This window comes from Phoenix dactylifera, chromosome 2 (genome assembly GCF_051530095.1).
Source record: "Phoenix dactylifera cultivar Ajwa chromosome 2, Ajwa_hap1_PhDact_Kaust_v1.1, whole genome shotgun sequence".
NCBI lineage: Eukaryota > Viridiplantae > Streptophyta > Magnoliopsida > Arecales > Arecaceae > Phoenix > Phoenix dactylifera.
In genome coordinates this window covers 5,779,423-5,803,177 of record NC_143191.1, presented here as the reverse complement: position 1 = coordinate 5,803,177, position 23,755 = coordinate 5,779,423, and the positions used below count along the sequence as shown (strand labels likewise).

At 35.3% G+C, this 23,755-nt stretch overlaps 1 protein-coding gene across 2 annotated transcripts; it reads right to left on the bottom strand.

Moving 5' to 3' along the window:
- Positions 1 to 7,575: 7,575 nt before the first annotated feature.
- Positions 7,576 to 17,314, bottom strand: LOC103704361 (bZIP transcription factor 12-like). Of its 2 annotated transcripts, none has more exons than XR_015975015.2 (4): positions 16,467 to 17,314; positions 16,171 to 16,242; positions 15,579 to 15,733; positions 7,576 to 7,996 (listed from the first exon to the last, which is right to left on the bottom strand). XR_015975015.2 is itself a non-coding variant. In XM_008787616.5 (4 exons), exons 1-4 carry the CDS (start codon positions 17,154 to 17,156, stop codon positions 7,916 to 7,918), a joined length of 873 nt encoding a protein of 290 aa, XP_008785838.3. In that variant the 5' UTR covers positions 17,157 to 17,311; the 3' UTR covers positions 7,576 to 7,915. The 2 variants fall into 2 exon arrangements, 1 of the variants encoding a protein (XP_008785838.3); XM_008787616.5 differs by having other exon boundaries at positions 15,704 to 15,733; positions 16,467 to 17,311.
- Positions 17,315 to 23,755: the final 6,441 nt, after the last annotated feature.

Sequence of the window (23,755 nt, the reverse complement as noted above, 5' to 3'; positions counted from 1 at the left end):
TTCCTGCAGCAATTTCTCTGGTTCATGTAAACCCTTATTTATACTCCTAAACATAATCATTAAATATTTTATCTGCATGCCAGTTATTCTTCTATTTCAATTTTTAATAGATATATTTCTTTAACTAGTTAAATTTGGTGAAACATTTGGTCATATACATGGTAAGTACAGAATTTAGGATGATTCCATCAAGACCAAATATTGGTAATTCATTAATTTCTAGGACTGGAACATGTCAGATTTTAAAAAGTGAAAGTGCAAAGATATAGAATAGAAAATACCAAAAACATCAATTTGGTCCAGAGAATCTTTAAAAAGTTTCCATGTACTTCATAAAATGTTTGCAAAATATCATGATTATTTGTAAAAGTTGTGAGAAATTTATTAAAATGAGCCTACTTGTTGACTCAGCAAAAAAGTGGGGAAAATTTATGACAAAGTATTCAGAAAATTTTTACGTTGGAGGATTTTGTTCTTACTGTCATGAGTATATGATTGCCTTTTTCCCCTAATGTATAGGCATATACTATAACTGGTAACCAATGAAGTGGAATCTGAATCTTATGTAAGAAACATCTCCTAGTATGTGATCTAGAAGAACACAAATGATAGAAGTCTACAAGCAGCCCTAGTAGATGTTGAAGGTCCAGCCTATTAGCAACATAAACGATATTGGATGCTAATAGCCTTCAGAGTCCAAAACGTTCTTTTTGGTTGATCAGTTTTGCACTAACATGTGTTTCCCAATACATAATAATGTTTCCTGAACTATCGGTTTGGAGTCACTTATAAAAAGCTTGGGAAGAGAAGAAGCCACAACTTTTTTGACAGTTGGCAGTCAGTTCCTTGTATCTTTAAGTTTATTATATTTTACACTTAGTTATCGATTTTGTATGTGCTGGAAAAATCATAATTTTTTTCTTGTACCTAGACATTTGCTTGGATGTTGCGAGTTCTGTCCAATGAAAGAGCAAGAGCATCAGCTAATATTTTAAAAGACATTAGGAATCAGATAGGTAAGTTAATGTAATTATGGCTGTGTTATAGAGAAGCTATGGAAGATTGAGAGGAGAATAGTTAATTAAATTGAGGAGAATAATTTAAGGACAGAAAAGAAGAAATATGTATCAAAAATAATCAAAAGCAAATCTGGACATCTATATGTTGAAGAGGAACTATTTGCATTTTAAAGATAGAAGGTGAGTTATGAATGTAACAAGGTGTGATTTGGTATATGCTGTATTGAATGGTTCTCATGGTGTTCTAAAGATAGCTAACATCTTCTGTTTTTCACTACAAAAAGATACGAAGGCTTTAGTTTAATTACTAGAACTTCTTTTCCGGCATTTCATGAGAATCATTGTTGGGAAGACCATTCTGGTTAACCTTCTGAAAACATTGGGCATGCATGAGAGACATACCACAAATGTATGGAAACCTACCAGCTAAAGGGAGTAGAGGTAGCACATCTTTTATCATCATATACTCAAGAAGGTTAAAGTTTGAAAACTTGACTGCTTCCAAATTTATTTTCTTGGTTAGCAAATTAGCAACTTGGCTCATCCTTATTGTTTTTGATTTTTGGCAGTTATAGATTTACTTGCACTGAAAGTTGTGTAGAGGCTTATTTAAAAAAAAAAAAGATTCCTATTCTTTCTATTTTTTGCCTTAAGTTTGCTATGGTTGCCTTTCAACTTGCAAATAATGATATACCTGTCTAGTTTTCTGCATCTATGATATGGATGTTTAGGTATATCCTGCTAAAGGGACATAATCAAACATCATCTAGCATTTTCAGAAAGGGTTTCTTAATAGCTGTCTTTTTTTTTTTTTGATTCCTACTCTTATATTGTAAGCTGAATCTTTATTTGAGTTATCGTGACAATTGGTTGTCATCGTGCCAATTCATAATCGGTAACCCTAACTGATTTATTTATGGTACTTAATAGTTTCCTTTAAGATGGCTTTAGCTTGGAAATCATATTTGATTGCATAGGTTGTCACATTTAAGGAATTTATTCTGTGGAGTAGAAAAGTTGAGCATTTGTCCATATGGATGTGATAATAACTTGAACTTGAACAAGGGAAGCCTGGCTTAAGCTCAACTTGTTTTGTTATTGAGCAGCTCATTCAATTTGAATCTCAACCTGACCTTCTCGTGAGCATCTTGTTTAAGAAATTTGGTGAGAGCATAAGATGCCTAAGTTATATGTGCGTATGTGTATATATGTGTGTTTGTGTATGTGAGTATATATATAGGATAAACACTAAAAATCATTAATTTTTGAGGCCTTTTATTCATGCATCAAATGAAAATAAATTGACCATTTCAACAATATATGATATCATGTGTCAGTTTTATCTGTAGTTTAGAAACATCCAAATTAGCTGCAATTTGATTTGCATTAAAACATTTAATTCAAAGTCAGTGGTTTAGACTTGCAAATTATATGGTTTATGCTTATTTTTGCTCACGAGCTATTTTTCCACCATTTTTTATTTTTTGCCAGCTCAATGTAGAGGCAAGAGACTTCTAAAAAAAAATTTCAAAAAAAAAAATTGGGAGCTCAATCCCAGCCTAACTATGTATGTATGTCTGTAATCTATATATTTCAATCTTGTAATTAAAATACATTATTTTTATGTAAATTATGTCAATTTTCCATAAAACAATATAAAATAATTTTAATTTATAATTAATAACTGAAGTAACATATAATATTTAGAAACATTTAGTTGAGAATCTTATGATGATTTTTTAGCTATGCTTAATACAAGAGATTCTAAATTTATTAGATGCTTATGATTGACATCTAAGTATCTTATCGATTATAGAGTGCTGTAAGGAGTAAAATGGCTCGTCAATGTCTTACAAAGCAACCAATTCCCCTTTTAAATCCAGTTATGTTCTCAAGGCACATGAGAGGATGAATGAGATAAGTAGTTTTGCCATAGGTGCAGAATTATTAAATGCCGTCGAATTTAGAATGATAATTCTGATCCAAAGATGTTGTCAGGAACAACCATTGATAACATGAACCATGGGAGAGTTGGAGAGGGAAATGTGGGGTTTTTGCTTCCCCAATTGGTGGCCATTTGACCAGGGCTGCAGTGTAAGGAAGAAAAAGGAGAGGAATGACTGACATGTAGCCATTGGCATGGCCATCAAACATTTCTCTAACCATATTGGAGACCAAATAATCAAGTTACAAGAACGGAGCTTGAGTTAGCTAGCCTAACCTCCAACAAAAAACCTCGTTCCCTCCATTTCCTCCTTACATGGTTGTGGCTTTTTTTTTGAACTTTCAGGCTGATTTACACTTGTGCCTGAGCCTAAAACCTCGAAAAAATTTCAGTCCTGGGCATGGGCCATGTTTGGTCAAAAAATTTCCTGTCGCCAGGTTGAGTTTTGGTCCAACCCAATCACCCAAGTGCACCCGGGCACCTTGGTGGGAGATTGGCAAGGGGCAACTTTTTATCTCGAGCAAGTGTCTTCTTGTTGGATTTGTGAATGGCATTAAATTTTTTACTCATTCACTCTTCAAGTAACTGAGCATTACCGGAGTTCAAGTCTTATGACTTGGAGATCACTCCCCTCCTCCTATTACCTCCTCTCATCTAAAGTCTCTCCAGCCATCCTTTTAACCATTCTTTGTTGTGTGCTGAGAGAAAAGGGGTTAGGGCACCAAAAACATTGAGAAGGGGAGAGAGGAGAAGATAGAGGCTGTGAGCCAATAGGTATAGAGAAGGGGCACAAAGGGAAGATGGGGGGGGGGGGGGGGGGTGTTGCAGGGGTTGTAGGGGCTGAGGAGAAGATGGAGAGCAACAAGCCCGTGATCAGAGAGGGAAAAGAGGAGATGAAGGACAGTAGAAGAAGAGACCGGCGACCAAATATGTCATTTTCTCTCTCCTCCTCCTCTTCTTCTTCTTTTGTTTATCCTTCAATCCTGTTCTTTTTTAGTCTCCCCTCCTGTCCTTATCCTCTCTAATCCTTCCCTTCTAGCCACAGTAGCAAAAGTAGATGACAACCGGTAAGTCACTTCTCACCTCCATTTCTCCTTATATAACATTCTCCTCTTCTTTCCAATTTAATTTTCTTTTCAATAATGGAAAATTATTTATTTGTTTTATTGGGAATTATTTAACTTATCTGCCTGCCTAGCCACTTAAGCGTTCTTCCGTGTCTTTTAAAGGGATCGCTGCATGGAATTGCCCAGGAGTGTTAATATGGTTTTGGTTGGGGTGGGGTCAGAATTGGTTTAGGCATTCTTTAGAAGGTTGAGAGCCTTAATAGATAGTTGATTATTTCATATTTTTTTTCTCTTTGGCTTGATAAAGATTAAGTATAGTTAGAAAGACAGGAGGTTCTAATCTTTTTTGTTTCAGATTTTTTCAGAGAATTGTTGCATCATTGGCTGGTTCTAAGGTAGTGAATGGAGAGCTTGTGTTGTGGATGTAGTTTTTTTTTTGGAAAAGAAAGGAAAAAAACTTTATCATTATTTTAACTTTTGATTTGAGATTCTTTGATTTGATTTAAAAGTTACATCAAAAAGTTAAGATGACAGATCATTCAGTGTCTAACATTAGTTGTTCATTATGAATTCTGGCATGAATTGAATTATATATATAACAAAACAAGATAAATTTGATATGTTGGAGTGTGTTCTGCTTGTTAATTGAAATGCATATGATTGTATGACCATAGCCTGAGTTATAGGCTTTATATGTTCCTCTTGAAGGCAGACTGGTTAGTTAGGTCATCATGTAACTCAATGGGTACCAATAGACCATGGTCTAGGGAAAGCTTGCTTTTGGAAGCATCTTTAAGACAACAATATTATCAGCAATTGGATGAATTTCTTGACAGTTGATATTGAATAGTTTTCTGTGCAAATTCAACCTAGCATTTTTTTATCTGACCTGAACCCATATGGGAATAGAATAGGTGGGATGATGATGGTCACATATAAGGTAGGATGTCTAATGGCTATTAATGCAGTATTAGAGATTCTAGCAATTGGCTATCATTTAAAATTTAGTGAAGAAGTCATCAGAGAATGAGGCAGGGGAGGGAATTGGTGATCATGTGCTGCTGCAACTTGTCATATGTAAGACATGAGAAGCTAGCTTGTAGTGACATGATTGATTGTCCTTATTCTTGGGGGATAAGACTCTCTGTGAATATGTTGCATACAGAAGGCCAGAGATGTCGGATCCATTTCTGTTTCTACACTTGGTGGAGGAAGGATTTCATGGATCGGCAGTGCTAGGTAATCCAAATTTGTTCAGCCACATTGATGGTGTGAACTACAAGGTTTACTTCTTTGATGTTGTGCAAATATCGTCTGTGTTATATGGGAGAATTGATTTATGTGCTGGTTGACTAACTTGTAAGCTGGATTTATTGCTTATTATGCCTGACTGTTTTCTGGCTGGTTATTGCAACTTATCTTTTATTGTTGCTTTCTTACCATATTAGTCATTTTTGTTCATACTGCTGAAGCTGGTTGTGATTGGCTGCCATGTTTTCCTTTCTTTTGCCTTCTACTTGTGACTTCGTTATGTGGAGAAAAGACTATCTTTGCTATCTTGACACAGTATATTGAAGGAAGAGAAACATGTATGTTGATTCTCCCAAGTGGCTAATGTTTCACAATTTCTAGCACATATATATTATAAATTGGATATTTTTGGGGGCAATGATGAATTAAGATTAAGATTTTTTCTTGCATGCCGGTGCTCTTGTGGAGCATGATTGGGTGTGGTAAACCCATTAGAGCACGTTGTTCAGCCTACTTTAGCCGCATATAGACATGGAAGGTGTTATGTTGCGGATCAGTTTGCTAATGGGTTTGAAATGGCGGTTAGTGGCAACAGGATTTCCCATCTTTTCTTCTTTTTTTTTTCGTCGTGGCTATTAGCCATGCATACAAGTTCACTCGTAGTAATAACATTTCTATCTACACTGGCAGTACTTAGCTTAGGAATCTGCACCCCAGGGGTCTCCTCATTCTCCTGTGGATCTTTTGGTTGCAATTTCTAACCTTTCCAATATATCAGGGTTAAAATTTCTATACCACTTCTTGCTGTTAGCTCGCCCCTTAGCTGCTTCGGTTGGATTTGTGCCATGGTGTCCTCTAATTGGTCAATCATCCTGTCATTTGGTTTAAATTCTTTCTCAGGGAAACAAATTGAATTTTCCTGATTCAGTTTCGATGATCTCATTAAGTACCATTTTGTGCTGATTCATTCGAGACTCAATTAATCTCTTGATATCCAGTATCCATGTGATCTTCTTTAGCGCATGCAAGTATCAGTACTAATATACAGGAACTGTTAGATGTGATGGTTTTAATGTTGTGCTGTTATTGGAAGGTAAAGCATTGTGAGAGGAATTCAAAGATTTGAGGAAACAAACATTATTTTTCGTTTGGAAACATGTACAGCTTGGAAGAATGGGTTGTTTTTCCAATGATGCAATGGAGAAAGAAAGAATCAATCAGTTTGCTGCTAGGTTAGAGAATTTGCTGCTTCGGTGACAAACTATTTTTCAGGGTATAAGGCTCAGGGAAGGTATCATGAAGATTTTTTCATGAAACGGTTCAAAGAGTTGAGACTGACGGAAAGACTGACGTTGAAATGGTTTTGAGCTTTAAGATTTCACATGGTCACTCAGCAAGCTACTCATTATAGAACGCTTTATTTCCTGCAAGTGAGATTAGTTTGAGTTATAAGTCTAACCTAGCAGAGGGTTTCCAGAAAATTCCCATCCATGTCTCGGTAAGATGATCTGAAGTCAAGAGCGACGAACTCTAGCACTCCTGAAGTTGTTTGAGCTTTTGAAGGACTCAAAAGTGGTTCTCCACGTAGACTTTGCGATCAGGAAGCAAGCACAATAGTAATTCTCCACCAATTATTTCTGGATCATGATGATTATTTTACCGCCGAAAGACATGCATGCTTCTCACAACATGATACCAATTTAAGCAGCTGAGTAAAATTCAATGGAATTCCTGATCCAATATAGAATCTCAGTTCGGATTTGGTATTGGATAAAATAAAAAAAATTATTAGGTTATACCATCAACGCTATGCAGTGCCGCTCCCTAACTGCTCCTTTGACCAACCAGCGTGCGACCAGCGGATTGATGCAGGTCCAAGGGGTTTGTGCAACTCAAAGGTTGGCAGAATCATCAGGTGCCATATCACAACACCATGTCAGATGAATAGCGATCAATAGCAATTTTCAATTTTTCACTTCACTCATTCATGGAACATGAGTGTTAAGATATCTTGCTTGCAGTCCACAGCTCTTAATCCATGCAACATCTTGCCTGCGTTATGTAGCTACTAATCCATGAAGAGAATCAGAGCTGAAATTAAGAAATTTTATTGAGCTTTACAGGGGTTTAGTGCAATATCATGACTTAATCAAAAGCTATCATGAAAATCTAGCATACACATGTAGAAACTACGATACTGGCAGCTTTAAACAAAGATGATAGAAGTTGAACTAGGTCAGTTTCCTACTGAGAGGTGAAGTTCATGTCATCATAATAAATTTTTTGCCCACAGTGAAGATGAGAATGTTTGAATGGTGAATTATTTTCTGTGAGATTTTGTATATTGAGAAAATACATATAAAGGTCACATCTAAGCGGCCTGCTTATTCAAAAGTCTCTTTACAACCCCCTTGTTCTTTCACAGCATAAAATTAAAACGGAAAAAGATGCAAGTCCATCAACCACTTTCCCTCATCCATCTAGAATGTTACCTTCGCTGCCTCTGTTGGCTGCTGTTCTACATTTTTACACATACTGACTTCCCCTCAAACAGTCACGGCTTTCTAAATTTCTTCTAGAGTTTCTATGAATGGAATTAAAAACCACCACTCAGGACTCCGTTGGCACTCTTCCTACCATTGCATGGAACAAGTTCTTCGCAGAGGTGGCTTCGGTTTTTTCTTCTCAGTAACTGGGATTACATTTTCCATCAGCTGCCCGAAAAAAATAGTTCAAGCCATTAGCCAGACAAAACCGAATTACTACTACCGTGCAAATAAACACGCTTATGTAGAAAAGTGTTGAGGACAAATTCGGGCTGTGCTGCCCCTCATGGGATGAACTATTTGACATTTTGAAGATTTACAACACCTGGACTCTGGCAGATATAAACAAAAATAATATATATGGCCTGAGATATGACAGGAATGGCAAGCATGAGAAGTACAAATAATTCTAGATGGACGAGTCAAAAGGATGTACTGTTCCAGGGGGAAAGCAGCTAATCCCAGTTGCTGATGTCACAAAATAAAATGTTTCATATTATAAGAGAGGAGTGTTAGCTATAAAAGACTATATCATAGTCATCGGATGGAAGACCTAAAAAATTACTGCATCAGTTCCTGGTTTTGGAGACATACACAACAATGTTAAGAGAGTAAAATCAAGATACAGTCTCAAATACAATTAATCAAAAACAGCATATACATTAATCCAGTCTAAAATGCTCAATTCTGCTCCTAAACATAATAATTTAAAATTAAAAAAAAGTCAGCAACTAATCAAATAGTAAAGATTTTAATGCTACTTAGTACAAATTGATGGTATGAAAGTTTACCATGATCTTAACAAATAATACCTAATGATGTTAATTGATGGGGTTAGACTATTGAAAATACCCAAAATAGTTGCTAACTATTGGAAATACCCAATAGCTGCTTGCACAATAATTTCTTTCATGTACATGCATAAACTTGGAAAACTGGCATTTATAATATACTCTTTTGCTAATTTTGCTAGAAAACAAAATAGTTTCTTAGTTCTTAGAGAGTAGAAGTGCATTGAAGAGCATAACCATATATACCATAAAAGATTGATCAACATTATGGCATTTCACGTATTGTGTATGAAAAGATGGTCAACAGATTGCTTGCATGGTAGAATATAAGGGATTATAAATGCAAAAGCAATAAATCTTGGTTCATGTAACTTGTTAAACATTGGATCTCCAAAATTATGCTGTCAACAAGTAGGTGAAGAACTGATAACCATAAACTTATCCCCTCACATACACAGTGCAGCAAGGCATTTATATACTAATTGTTTGACTGCATATTGAATTCATGTCTGTTGCATTGCTATGTCTTAGGTACTAATTTATAGTGTGATAAGAAGTTTGTATCAGGTGCATATATTAGGCTAACTCCTAAAATAGTTGACACTATACTCACTGTATTCACCTCCCTGTTCCTAGCCTGATTGGCTTTAGAGCTGCATAATTATGTGATTCAACAAATCATTGCTGCGGACTACCACAATAGAACTGAACCATTTGGCTTAAAAAAAGGATGAGATTAATTTTTTTTAAAAAAAATGAGAGACAGCTAGTTGCACACAATTGTCTTGGGAGGCTTCTTCCCTTGTAATATAGCTGTTTGTGTAGACAAGTACATGTTGACCTTTTTATTTTAAAATTATGATTCTAATTTATAAACAACACTTCACGTTAGGTTTCTTTCTGTGCAAACAGGTAAACCCCATATACTGATTTCTTTTTAAGTAATACAACTTTTAGTGTAAACTGTAGAGTAGCAAACAGCTTCTTAAAGTAGCAATAAATAGAGAAGGTAGTGTTCTGAACTTCTACTAAAAGAGAAACAAAAGAACAATTGAACATAAGGTAGTTATCATTACGCTATCACAGCAAATGGCTAAGCCACTACTTTCAGATCAAATGCTATTCCTGTACCTACTGAGATTCTCATTAGAATAATGTGCTATTGTGCTTAAATAAATATATATCATTACCATGATGCTTTATAAATTTAACCTAATCAAATAAGTTAAAATGTATATAATAGACAAACAAAATAGAAGGGGATAGCCAAACAAGTATCACAGGGCTAGCCAATGTTACCATATGTTGAACAACCAGATTGCAGAAAGTTTCAGAAAAAAATGAGGTAGCTATGATTAGAAAGAGACTTGGTAAAAATAAGAAAATGCCTTAAAAACAAGCCTTTCTATATGGTCTCCACTTTCTAACCGTAATGGGGATTGGTATTTATCCTAATTCATTCTCTCATTATCTGTTCACAGGGTACAAGCTATCGTACCTAATTAGTAATATAAAGATTTGCATTAGTGAGATAAAGAGTCTTATAATTCTTTATTTTAAAGATTTTATAAATTGTTCACTCTACAATGCAAATAAATAAATAAATAAATAAATAAAGTGAATTAGAATTTTAATGAGATACATTTCAAGTTTTTATTTTGACAACCATACAATCAAGGAGGTCATTGTAATTCACCAGAATGAAGACAAAGTCATTGCACTTTCACGGAGCAAAGCTTTTATGAGAACTACAATCCACAAGCCTTATCACATCATACAAGAGTAACAAGACCAGTTCTTGCCAACTTATATGAAAGATTATATATTTTAACAGAGCAAGCAATTACCTAGAATCAATTTCCAACACTCACAATCCAAGCCTTGACTACATTATCCTCACGACAATTGATGAGCTAGAGGCAAGTGAGTATCATCACTGAGTGAGGACAAATGTGAATACAAATGAATGACTAGACTGTTTTTTAACATCTCCCTCACTCCATCCCAGAAGTGCTTGTGTACTGAGCTAACCTGTTAGCTAAACAGACTCAATCTGCTTTAAGCCAGGCTTGGACTCAAGATGACAAACACAAAATGGACCTAGTCTAGAAAAAGAAGTCATTTCTTCAATGAGTCAGACCTAAGCTTGGTCCTAGATATCAAGCTTGATAAGCCAAGTGTACAATGATTACTATCAATCAAGGTTTACTGTCTCAGTACTGGACCCCGTACCAATACTATCCTATTGTGTCAGTAATGCAGTACAATACGAGACAGTGAGGCATACCAAGTGTTAATATGGTGAGATTGCGTACTAGTTTGGTACCTGTGTGATACGGTACGTACTGTACAGTATGGTACCAACCGATACGACAAACATTGCTATCGATAACCTTTTAATAATCACATATTAGTATTATGACAATCAAAAGTTTATGTATTATTATAAAATCAAAAAACATGGAAACATATAAATATTTCTAAATGAGATATATCATTTCTCAGTTCCCCTTCACCTCTTCCAAAGTGATCCCCGACATTGTAACAAGAAGAAAATCCTTAGCCAACAATACCATTGCGCCCCATTCTATTCTATCCCTCAATCGCCCTTACTCGCTTGCCCAACGCATGTAGAGAAAACATAGAAGTGTTAGCCTAGAAACTTGGCATGTGTCACCAAGTGACAGACACTTCATCCTCAAAAACCCATAACTAAGGGACATTTCTATAGAACACAATCTAAAAAAGAGCATCCTGGTGCATGAAGTTCCCACCACTATGGGAAGGGTCAAATGTATGCAGCCTTACCACCATGTGCGTAGAGACTGTTTCCATATTTCAAATCTGTCACACCCAAGTCAAAATAGAGCAACCTTACTGTTGCAACAAGGCCCACCTTCAGTACAACACAATATATAAAATAAAAATATGCAAGCATCCTAAATATGCTAATGACAAAAATAAGTTGACTAGCCAATGGCAACTTTTTATTCGAAAAACACATACACCATAATAGAAGAAAAAGGAAATAGCACCACACTTCAATAGATGAGTCTAGAAACTTTAGGCTGATATTGTTTAGCAATAAAATAATAGAGAATCCTTCATTGATTGCAATGAGGTGCTTTTAGAATGTATACTTCGAATAACCATACCAAGTATTGTAGTTGTAGCCTACAATACTCAAACTTCGTGCTTTACCCTAACATATCCATGATGACAAGACATGACACGAGTATAGGATCTTAAGTCCAGCACAGCACTCTGAAAGTCTAGAAGCGGAGATAGGGAAGGTGAGAGAAGGGGGTGTGTTAATGGAAACAAAAAAGCTAGAGAGAGAGAGAGAGAGAGAGAGAGAGAGAGTTCGAGGAAAGAGGTGCTAAGGTACGCTACCTAGCTAGAGATGCACAGAATTGGGTGGATAAGGTCGGTGATGGATAAAGCATACTAGTGGATGGATCAAACTGCAAGATAGGATCATAGGCGATGAAAGCCATGATAGCTGGCACATTGAAACAACAAGAGAAAGGGAGTTAGAGTCACGATTTCAATCCAGCTGCTACAACATGCATCATGCATCGTTCATGCAAGAGTATATGATGGATGGATGTGATCCCATCAATCAAGAAGCTTATTTGATATTTTGATGAGCAGATTAACTGGTGCCTAATTTACATGTTGCCGTTTTGCATTAAGAGACTACTGACCAAAAATTTTTATTCTTCTTCTCTTGTTTTGATGATAATCTAAAAATAATTTTTAGTCCATGACTGTAAAACAACAAGAATCAGTCTGCATTTTTTTAAGCATAGGTATGTTCAAGACAAGCATACATGTATATATAACAAGGCACAAGTCTGAATTAACTATTAACTGCATAGAGCATAAAAGTTGCACAAAGCAATGTTAGGCACTAAAAGATCAAGTGATGTACAGCATATCCAGATCACTGCTGCACAATTTGCATCATATCAAACCCACGTAATATAGCTTTTAACTATCTAAGCAAGTAGGATTGTCAAACGGGTGAGCATTTTACAAGCAGCTCATGTTTCCCTTGAAATTCAACTCAAGTTTGATTTTCTTGATTAGTAAATTGGCTACGCTAGAGCTAGGCTCAATTACACAAGTTCAGTTTGATTAAGATAAAGATACAAATAAATAAATAATTTATATATATTATTTTACTTATTGTTTATATGTAAAGGTTATTTTTTATATTTATCCTTGAAAGATATTTTCTTTTATACAAAACTAGTTATAATGTGCATGCAGACGCATATGGTTGCTAAAGATTTTAGAATTTAAATAATTATTGAAGTTTAATTTTTAAAAAGATATGGAAATAATAAATTCATAATTAACTTTTTCTTTTAATGCAATATTTCACCTTCCCTTAGTTCATAACTTCATATTTTTCTCTTTGGTTTAGAAGTTAGTATGAGTGCCTCTTTTCCTTCATGCTGTGTCTACTCTTCCTTTTATCATTTTGAAAAGTCTAGCAATGGTAGAATACCATCTTTGCTTATTCTCAAAAGTCCAGCAATGTTAGAATCCCTTTGTCTATAGAAATCTAACATGTTTTAAACATTTTCGAGATAGAAATCTACTAGAAGTCTATCATGTTTTAATCCTTTTCAGGAAAGAAATTTAATTACATTTATTATATGAATATTATAATATTTCAAATCTTTAATGGAGTAATCTGATTAGGGTAATTTTAGGAATTCAAAAATGAGGAACTCAAGGCACTTTTACATGAGTTTAAGGATTTAGGATAAAATATGTTTTAATTATGACATTGAGGAGTATATATGTAGATATATGTGTGCATGAAAATCTTGAGGTACCTTAGCTTTCACCTAGTTTCTTAGATGAGTTGTTTCTAAACAAATAAGTTGTTTCAAAATTAAATGAGCTTGACTTGACTGCAAAATGCAACCAAGCTGAGCTCACCCCAACAAGAAGGACAAATCATTTATTAGAGTGCCACCAAGTTTCCAATATAATGCATGTCCCTGTGTCTATAATTATTAGCACTCAGAATTTCAAAAAATAGTATTATTTTATTAGACATCCCCTCTCCCCAGTTTTTGATTTTTTTTTCTCCTATCTTGATATAATAGTTTGAAGCCTCTACCAGGACAATTTAATCTAGCCTAAGCCTTGGACTAGGATGTTGACTTAACATGGCAGAACCACAGCCTAATTTATTTGCATTCTGCATCCCTCCCATCAACTCACCTAAAGCTACCATTAACTTGCCTTAAAAGCACAATAATATATCTTGTATTCCATGACTTACTTTGAGATTAATTAAATTGCATGGTTTTGTTCAACTTGTTTCTTAAAATGTTTCTCTATGTAGTTTACAATACATAGTTTAAGTGCATTATACATGTTTCATCTCCATACTTTTCATATGTGTTGCTCTACATAAAAGGTCATTTGCTTGGCATCACATGCATGAGCAAATAGGACATGTCTTTTAGATGGTTTTTGCATGATGAATTCGAATTGGACTATGATTTCATGTTTGATGAGCTTTGAAGAGAAAGGACTAGATTAAATTGTGCAGTATGATATGCGATTCGAGTAAATAGCATATTTACATCGAAAAATATTGGGCATAAAACAACATCTTGGAAAAGTTTTGAGCTTGTATAAAGGGACTCTTTTGTGGTGCAAAGCTCCTTAAATAATTGGCATTTAGACAACACTGCTAGTGACCTAACAAGATCTATTGTAAGCAGAATTTATCTATAATTAGAAAGAATACAGGGTGACCAGCCATCACTCAAATTTCTTGAACATTCAAGAACATGCAACAAGGTTCATATAGATGGTGTATTAACCGAGAAAAAAAAATCAGAATAGGCAACAAACATGTATGAAAAATGGGAAATTAATATTCAACCAGCTGCCTAATATGGACTAATTTTTGGCGTAACATCGGAGAGAAGAATAAATAAAAATCCTAATTTGCTTAGCCTCTCAACTTGAAATCCTAACAAGCACCTAGGCACCTACCTAATGCCTAGGCATCAACCAGGAATAGGGCCATCCATCCAGCACCTATAACTTTTTTGAAATCATCGTAATATTCACCCATGTTTTTGGAGGATGACAAAAATGGGATGAATCATAAATCTGGGCAAGCATTAAGATTGTTGAACGAGACAAGATAGTTAAACAAAATTTCCAAGTGTTAAATCACATGGGCAAAACCATTGTGATCACTTGTTAATGAAGTTTGAGCGCTACTAGGAGGGTTCAAATCAGACTCTTGAGCCACAAGGTTGAAATTCTCAAGTTGATGAGCATGTTTGGTGCAACTATTGGTAAATCTCTTGCTGGAACACCATGATTTTTCATCACATTAGAGTGCACTTATTGTATGATATTGATAAATGGTCTAACTCAGAGGGATAACATGTCTGGTTTTTACATACCTAATGATTAAAAAATTAGCACTAGATCCACATTGTAGTAAATATACACTGAAATGTCTCTTTAGGAAATGTACAACAAAAGACTAGTTTAGATGGGAGAAAAAACGTTGTTTGAATGCTACTAATGCTACCAAATCTGCGCCACTGTCATGCCATGTGCCATAGGGGATTAGTGCGATTCGAATGGTCAGCCATCAGCGCAATTTAGGATAGGTGGTCGTATAAAGCTTAGATTCCCTCATGCCACATGGCTTGCAAATGGTGAAGGGAAACTTTTGGCAATAGATCTCATAGCATTTTTCATATGCTTTTAAATTTTGTGGAATGTTGAATTTCCCGCACAACAAAAAAATCATCATTGTAGTATGTTTTTCTGAAAAGACATCCAGATGTTTTAAATTTCCAACTTTGGCAGCCATCCAAGCTATGCAAAACAGACTTAGCATATCAAATCAAATCCGATCAAGGAAGATAAATAAAAACATTCATAACAAAATGTGAAGAGACCTTTGAAAAACTTTGACATGAGAACTGCACATATTTTCTCATTTCTGATGCAGCAAATATCCAGAGGCAAATTTTTTTTGTTATATAAGTTAATATACAACCAGGAGACTGGCATGCATCCATACCTGCTGGAACCTCTCGTTGTGCTGCTCCACCTGCAATTCACAATTCAACCAGACCCCAACATCAGAAGAAATTGACAAGTAATAAATCCAGCATCATTAATCATTTAAAAATTGCTGGCACAACAAAAGAAAAACTTGCTCAGGTCCCTTGTTCATACTTATGGGCAGAATATTATAGAATTAAAGCTGTGTTTCAGAAACTCCTTCACGCTATTGTACACAAACAACCTATAGGATCATGAGGCGCAATTCAGTTTCTTATTAAACCAAACCTTCTCATGAGATTTCAAGACACTGACATCTCACTTCCCAAAAGACATTATGTTCTCCAGAGAAATCAAACTTGTTTAGAAGAAAGGCAAGAAAATTCATCTTTTCCCAGGTGATAAAATTGCATTCTTTGGTAGGAAGCTTGCTTTTACTACAATGACATTTATTTAGATTCTAGAAAGAACATGAAGCAGTACCCGATATTTCAGTAGTTGAGCATTTTCCTCCTCCAGCTGTGTCACTAAAGATTCAAGTTCCGCAGTGTAGGCCTATAAGAAAACACAAACATATGCAAATTTGACATTTTTCACACAGCCAATAAAAAAACATAAACATGCACAAATTTAACATTTTTCACACCACGAAGGATCAAATTATTCATTGTCTAAGGATAAAAACACATACATATACACAAATGTGATACTTATAGCCCTAAATTATTCATCCATTAAAACGGAAGAATAAATTAATGGGAAAATAAAAAATCTTGGACCTGTTTCCTCTCCCTCGATCTAGCAGCCGACTCCCGGTTTTTGATCATCCTCTTCTGCCTCTGAAGCGCCGCCCTGTCTACTGGATCCAACACCGCCCTCTTCCTTCCCCTCCCTCCTCTTCCGCCGCCACCAACCACTTCATTGCCAAACCCTAGAACCGGGTTCTCGAGCGGCAGTTGCTGCTGCTGCTGGCTGAACGCACCGTCCATCACCACCGAATCCAACCCAAAACCCCCCTGCGCGGATCCCGAAGGAACCCTAAGCTCCTCCTCCCTCACCGCCCCAGCCCTCGCGAGGAAGTCCTCCAGTGTCATCTGCCCGCCCGATCCGTCCCCGCCGTCCGCCTTCCTGCCGGCGGCGATCTCCCTCCAGACCTCTTCCACCGTCTTGCCCTCAATCTCCTTCGGCAGCGCCAAGCTCCCCTGCCGCGACCCCGGCTCTGACGCCGACGGCTCCCCGCCGGCGAAGGGCGCAGCATTCTCCGGGTAGACGTTGCAGAGGAGGTCCTCCATGTTCATGGATCCGAGGGTCTTGACGGAGTCGCCGCCGGCCGAGCTATGGAGGTCGGCGACAGCCGGGGTGAAGAGGGAGGACTGGCGCGCGAGATCGGAGTTCGCCGACGAGGACGACGCCATCACCCGCGACGACGCCATCCGGGGGATTCTAGGGTTAGAGCTAGGCTTTGCCATCCATCTGCAACGCCGACTTCCTTTCTTTCTCTCTACCTCTCGCTCTGTCTCTTTCCTTTCTCTCTCTAGGAGACCGTTTCCTTTTCTTTAATGCGGGAAGCTTTCGTCTTCGCGTGGCATTCGGGGGAGGAGGGATCAAAGTCACCCTTTTTCTCTGTTTTTTTCCCCCCGAGTTTTTTTTAATTAGATGGAAACAGGGACCAGTGTTCACAGGTCTGCTGCAAACCGGGTTGGACCGCGATACGACCAACCGAACGCGTGGCAGCTTCTGATTGGTCCTGAAATAATTTTTCTAATTTTTATATTCATCGTTTGTTGAATTTCATGTGCTTATACGGAGCCAAAGTGCATGTCCAATTGAAACATGTAATATACCTTATTGACTGTAAAAATTTACTATATCTAGGGTTACAAAGGATTTGCACTTAGGAATGACACCTTCTTAAAATTGTTACTCGATGTCGAGATGATTATTAGTTATTCAATTTTTCGTTGGATGGAAATCAATGTGATAAAAAATGAAAAGATATTGGTTCATTGTAGGACGGGCTCGGCGATTCATGAAGAAGATGAATTGGAGCAATGTTGAGGAGTATTTTTCATAATTTTACAAGTTATGGGCATTACCAGCTTAACTTAGGTTGCTGGGCATAAAGGTTCATATCCTAGCTAAAGTTGATTCAAATTGAAGGCATATAATTAGAAAAAAAAGTGCCAAGATTTCAATTGTATGAAAGCATGATAGTTTGACAATGTTACTAGAAAAATGCTTTGAAGAGCTTGTTGTCTGTTCACGAAAAATTCATCAAGCCAATCGTCGCTAATTTGGTAACTCTATGATCAACTAACCCCCTATATCTAGTCATAAATGTCACGAGTTACAGCAATTCCCTCTTACTATGGAGCAAAAGAATTTTTTTATGTAGTAGGAAATCCATAGCATTGCTACTGCTGTTGTGGTTTGGTGATAAGACTCCTCCAAAATCATTAGTGCCAAAGTTGTCATTATTCGATGCAACTATGCGAGCAATTCAATCCATTGATACCTATGATTTTTGTTATTCAAGGAAGGAGGCAGCAGTGATTTGAGTTCAAATCTGGACTTCAACCAAACTTCCACCTATCATCGTTCTCAAATATTCGGATCTTAAAACTAAATTTGAAATACTATTAAAGTGTTATTAGATTGGATTTGCAATTAGGTCAATCCATACCAATAATAGATTGACATAATTAAAATCACAATCAAAATCCAATTAAACCATGAGATCTTGTAAACCAATGATAATAAATAGGTAGTGAAATTCAACATATGTGATAATCGAATTTGATCACCAAATCCAATATCACATCCATTAAGCATGGCGATCGGTGATGTTAATGATATTCAACATTCATAAGATGACATTTTATGTACATCTAGTAACTTGAAACTAATAAAAAATGTGCTAAAAATAGTGCAACAAAATATCCAATTACTATTTCTTGGTCAACCCAATTTTGATTATTTTCAAGTTGACCATTGCATGTCGATATCAAGTTATGAATAGTTTGGGTCTAACATGTGTAATTGGGGTTTGAATATGTACATGAACAAATCCAAGCCAAGCTATATATGTTGCCACCCATAATCATCAAAACTTTTCATTTATTTATGTTAACTTGAGAAATAAACTCCGACTCTTACACCATTACTCCTATCTCACGCTAATAGAGCAACTAGCGATAACTTATATCATATGAATTGAGATATGTCAAGCTAATATTTGGACCAAGAAGCAAAGTAGGTCCTACATATAAAATGTAAAAAATAGCAATGCATGCAAAAGCAAGCAGCTTTTCCTCCAACGAAATTTCCAACCCTTCTCCTATTTAAGTGATAGCGCTTTTCTTCCAATAAAATTTCCACCACCACCCCTATTTAAATAATAGTTTTAGGGACCTTAGACATGAAATAGAATCTTATGGCAATCGAAGACTAGTTACAAAGCAAACATAGACCGTCAATAAGCCATGCCCAATTAAACCATTTCATGCTTATTTTTGTTGGCATAACTTTTCTACATCCACTTTGGAATAACCTTATGCCTATTTTTTAATCCAATTGCTTATGTAAATATTGCTCTCATTTTGATTTTGTGTTCTTGATTATAGTGTGTGTGTGTGTGTGTATCACACATAACATTACCAATGTAGTACAATATACTGATACATTATATATTTAATAATGAAATATGTTATTATAATATCTATATTTACAAAAAACATCTTGTTTTTCATAAATATATTATAGGTTGACAATATGAACACAAAATATTATTTATGTATTATTATGACAATATATTATGTCGCATAACATCATATATTGATATATCAATTATAGTTCTATGTAGTAAATTACATATAAAATATTAATATAACATATAAGCAATATCTTGATTAAAATATAAAATATTGTAGAAAAGTTTACATTTATATTAATTATAAAAATATTTAATACTAATACTATTGTATAAAGTAATCCATATTAAGCAACAATAGTTTTTCTATTCAAATAGCACTCTAGACTGCTCTAAGTCTAAAATTTTGATCGACAAACAAAATTTAGTATGAAGTAATTCATTATTATTTTTTAATGGAATAAATCATGTCTAAATTATAGGTCAAGCCTAAGTTCATTTCGATGGGTTCATGCACAAGCATGGCACATCTGTCCAAACCATGTTACATGTGAATGATGAGCATAGACCATAGGGGTGGTAAAAAAAAAAAACAAAGAAGAAAATATTAGTGTGTAAAAACAACAAATTGCATTGAGAAGGAACTAATATATTGATTTTATTCACTTGATTGATCTACCAGATACAATGAAAATGTTAAAAAAATAAAAACATACAATTTTTAGCATGTATAGTTAAATTTTGGATAAATTTCTAATATATTGACTTGATTTAATGCAATTGTTTTGATCCACATTGATAAGTTTTGAATAAAGTTGATATCACCAAATATTCCCCTCCAAAACTTACATTTATCAATTACTAAAATTATTTTTCATATTTGTCTCATTCATCCTTATTCTTTTAGAGGCAACAAAATGACATTGCAAAGCAATATAATTTGATTGCACGACTAATCATATAATGAGAAATATTATATTTTTTAAGTTAAATTTGAAGAATATTTTAATTAGATGAATAGTGCGAAATCAAAAAGAAAAAAATTATGCTATGTAAAAGCTAATATGACAAGATCATGATTGCACAATAATTGTTACTCTTTGACACTTGAAAAGAAAAGCATTTCTAATTACAAGTCATGCAAGGGGTTGAAATCAAACTTATAGATTTTTCAAGGTTATGGGAAAAATTAGAAATGGAATTTAGATTTTGCTGCAGAAATTAAAATCTAGAAAGTTTCGAGTGTCTTTCTCATCTCCAAGTATTCATTTAGATGAATAAATTACTCTTCATTGCAGTAATTTTGTTGCAGAACAGCATACTGGTTATTTCTTTTCTTTTTAAATGAAAGTACTGGTTGTTTCATTGTAGGCCCCAAAATCCCCCACCCAAACCCAAGTGCTCACGTTGGCACGCACGCATACTTCCCTTTATTTCCCCTGCTGATGTGGCGCTCGTGGAATGGTTGAATCGCCATTGACCCCTCTTTTAGATCTACATGGCTCTTGTGCATTGCACCAATCCACAACTGCTGCATGGGTTGAACATAGTATGTATCAAAGGGCGATAGCATAGCTCAAGTCATAAATGTTTCTTATGGAACTTTAGAATAATGGATCTCCAATTTGGAAGTCATCAAGTTGGAAATAGACCAAACAAACCATTATCCTAGGCAGCTACAATGATGCTTCATGGCACAACCTTGGTAACATAAAATCTCCTTTGCCAAATGTTACAATGGATCGGTGTTCCTTGAGAAGTAAATCAGAAAAAATTAAACCATTCTATTATAAATACATCCATAAAAATCAAAAAATAAAATATTCAAAAATTGAGATGGTAGATCAGCTGTGGAAATCCATAAGATGGATTCTATATAATTGGCTACGTAAGATGTCATCCAATCTGTTGCACTATTAGATTCTTTATAAAAATTATGTTTTGTCATAATTTTAAGCATTGCTCCTATAGTTTAAATACCATACCATTTGCCTTTCACTTTTTTGGTTGGGAATATCTATCTTTAATTGAACAGAGGATTTATATGTGCTGCTTTCCCTGTAACTTAAACTAGCTCGAGCTTACTTGGAGCACATTTCTGGGTCAGGCCAAGATTGCATGGTGGAGTTGATGGACGATCTATGAGTTGGGCCAGGCCTCCCCAAAGCTATGTAAGCCCATGATGAATTAGGTTAATTGCCCAGCAAGCGATGTAAGGCCAGCTAGTTGTGGCCTCGCAAGAGACTAGATTCAAAATCTTTTAGGTCCTGGTCGAAACTTCAAATGCTTCCCAAAAAGGGCATCAATTGTGGTGAGAACTCTTCAAAAGAATCCAAATTAATACATGCGTGAGAACTCTTCATTTTGGAAAGTACATCAATTGTGGTTCCATAGCCTGCCTTAGACCATAAATAAGTTAACTTAAGCAACAAAGCTCTTAATATTAGTTCTTTGCAGTAAAAATTTTTAGAGGTATCTACTTGCTTGAGAGATCTAGATTGTTTTTTCTTGGCATGTAGTTCTTTTCTAAATTCATCAAGATCAAGCTTTCGAGTTTTGACCCATGGTACCTCCTTCTTTGGTACATATTATATCACCTATAGCTAGTTTGGTCATTTTCTAAATTTTTTCTAATGTGGTATGTAAGTCTTATTTAAGTTAACAATTTGACTAATATTCTGTTAAGTTATAGGTTAAAATATTGGATAAAAATAAACCTTAAGAAGATAAACGTAGGTTTTTTAAACTATTGGATGTAAATATATTTATCCTTAATCTCAGTATTTTTTGTAATTTACTTATCACTCAGGGTCAATTTTTACTTTTCACATGAGGAACATGGATTCACTAACACCTTTAATTTAACGGAATATAATTATAGGTTTTACAAACTATTAAATGTAAGTATAATAAATGTAAACCTCAAGGAAAGTTTTTGTAATTTACTCTAAAAATTTTGCTAACCGACAATCATCTCTAAGTTAGCTTACCAACCTAGTTCCTTTTAAGTATTTCCAAAAAGGGATGCAAATGGCCATGATATGTCAACCATAAAGTTATGTCCTACTTATAAGAAAGAACTAGGTTAGTTTATATCATGAAGCAGAGTGCATAATTTACAAGAGCCAGCTGTTTGTCATGAGCTTGCTATTTTCTTAAGTATCCGTGCAGCACTTAGAATCTTTGCTTCTCTGCAATCGTCTCTTCTTCTCCAAATGCCTAATCTTTCATTTTTAAAGTAAACCACTCAGGTGGATATTTATAACCGAATTGGTAGGTTCGATATAGTTTTATCAAAATAAGCAAGCTCGTTATTACATTGGATATGGATTTATATAAAATAAGTAAGCTCATTGTAAATTTACTCTCTAAACCCCATTATAAATCAACCAATAATGGATTGACAGGTTTTAAAGCCTGGATCATAATTGAAGCGAAGAAAGACCAACATGACACAATCCATTGCAACCCCCATATGGTTTTAGAGGATATAGGAGATGGAGTTCTCACTCATTACAGCCATGCATCCAAATAAAGCACATATATATTAACTCCCAACCATAGAAATTGAGTTGCAACACCTCTACTAGATCGCCAAAAAATTCATGACAACTAGTGTAATTGGCATGTATGCATTTTTACAAACTTTTGCTGATTTCTGCTTTAAGAATCGTGATGGCATCAAAGTATATTCCCTATATATTAAACCCTGCCCTCACATGGATTCTCTTGAGCCAATTCTACTTGGCTCCTCGCATTGACTAAAGACTGGAATCATAGGATGCTTTTGCGAGTGAATATCCCATCCCAAGAGCTGTCTTATTTGGTGTCCAAAAGCATGATGTGATCGCTTGATGGAGTTGTATGTATGAATAAATATAAACGCCATGATGACAAACATTTTTAACACTTTTGGGACAAAAATATCTCGCATCCAGTGGTCCCTGGGAGCACGATGGTGTGCGTTTTTTTTTTCCCCTGGAAAGAGAGTGTTATGCCTGAGATTTCATAGCATCATATAGTCATGCTACCGGAAGATACAGCCCACAATAATACAAAACTCATATTATATTTAATTTTAAAATTATTTTAAAAATATATAATAAATAGAAATCAATATTCATTAATAATTAAATAGAACCAATACTGGTTCAGAATGTATAAATTAAGACATAAATACTAAACCGATAATCCTCAACATTCAGAAAATCATTAACTATAGATTCATGGTTAATTTAAAATACTAAAATCTTTCTACAAAATTACCAAGCTTGTTAGCACGAGTTCTAAGCCGAGAACATCCTTCGTTCTTACCGACCCTATTCATCTGAAAAGAGAAAAATAGAGATATATGAACAACATAGGGAGCTCATACTATAAAAGCAACAAGAGTATTAGCTATATCCCCATATATTGGAG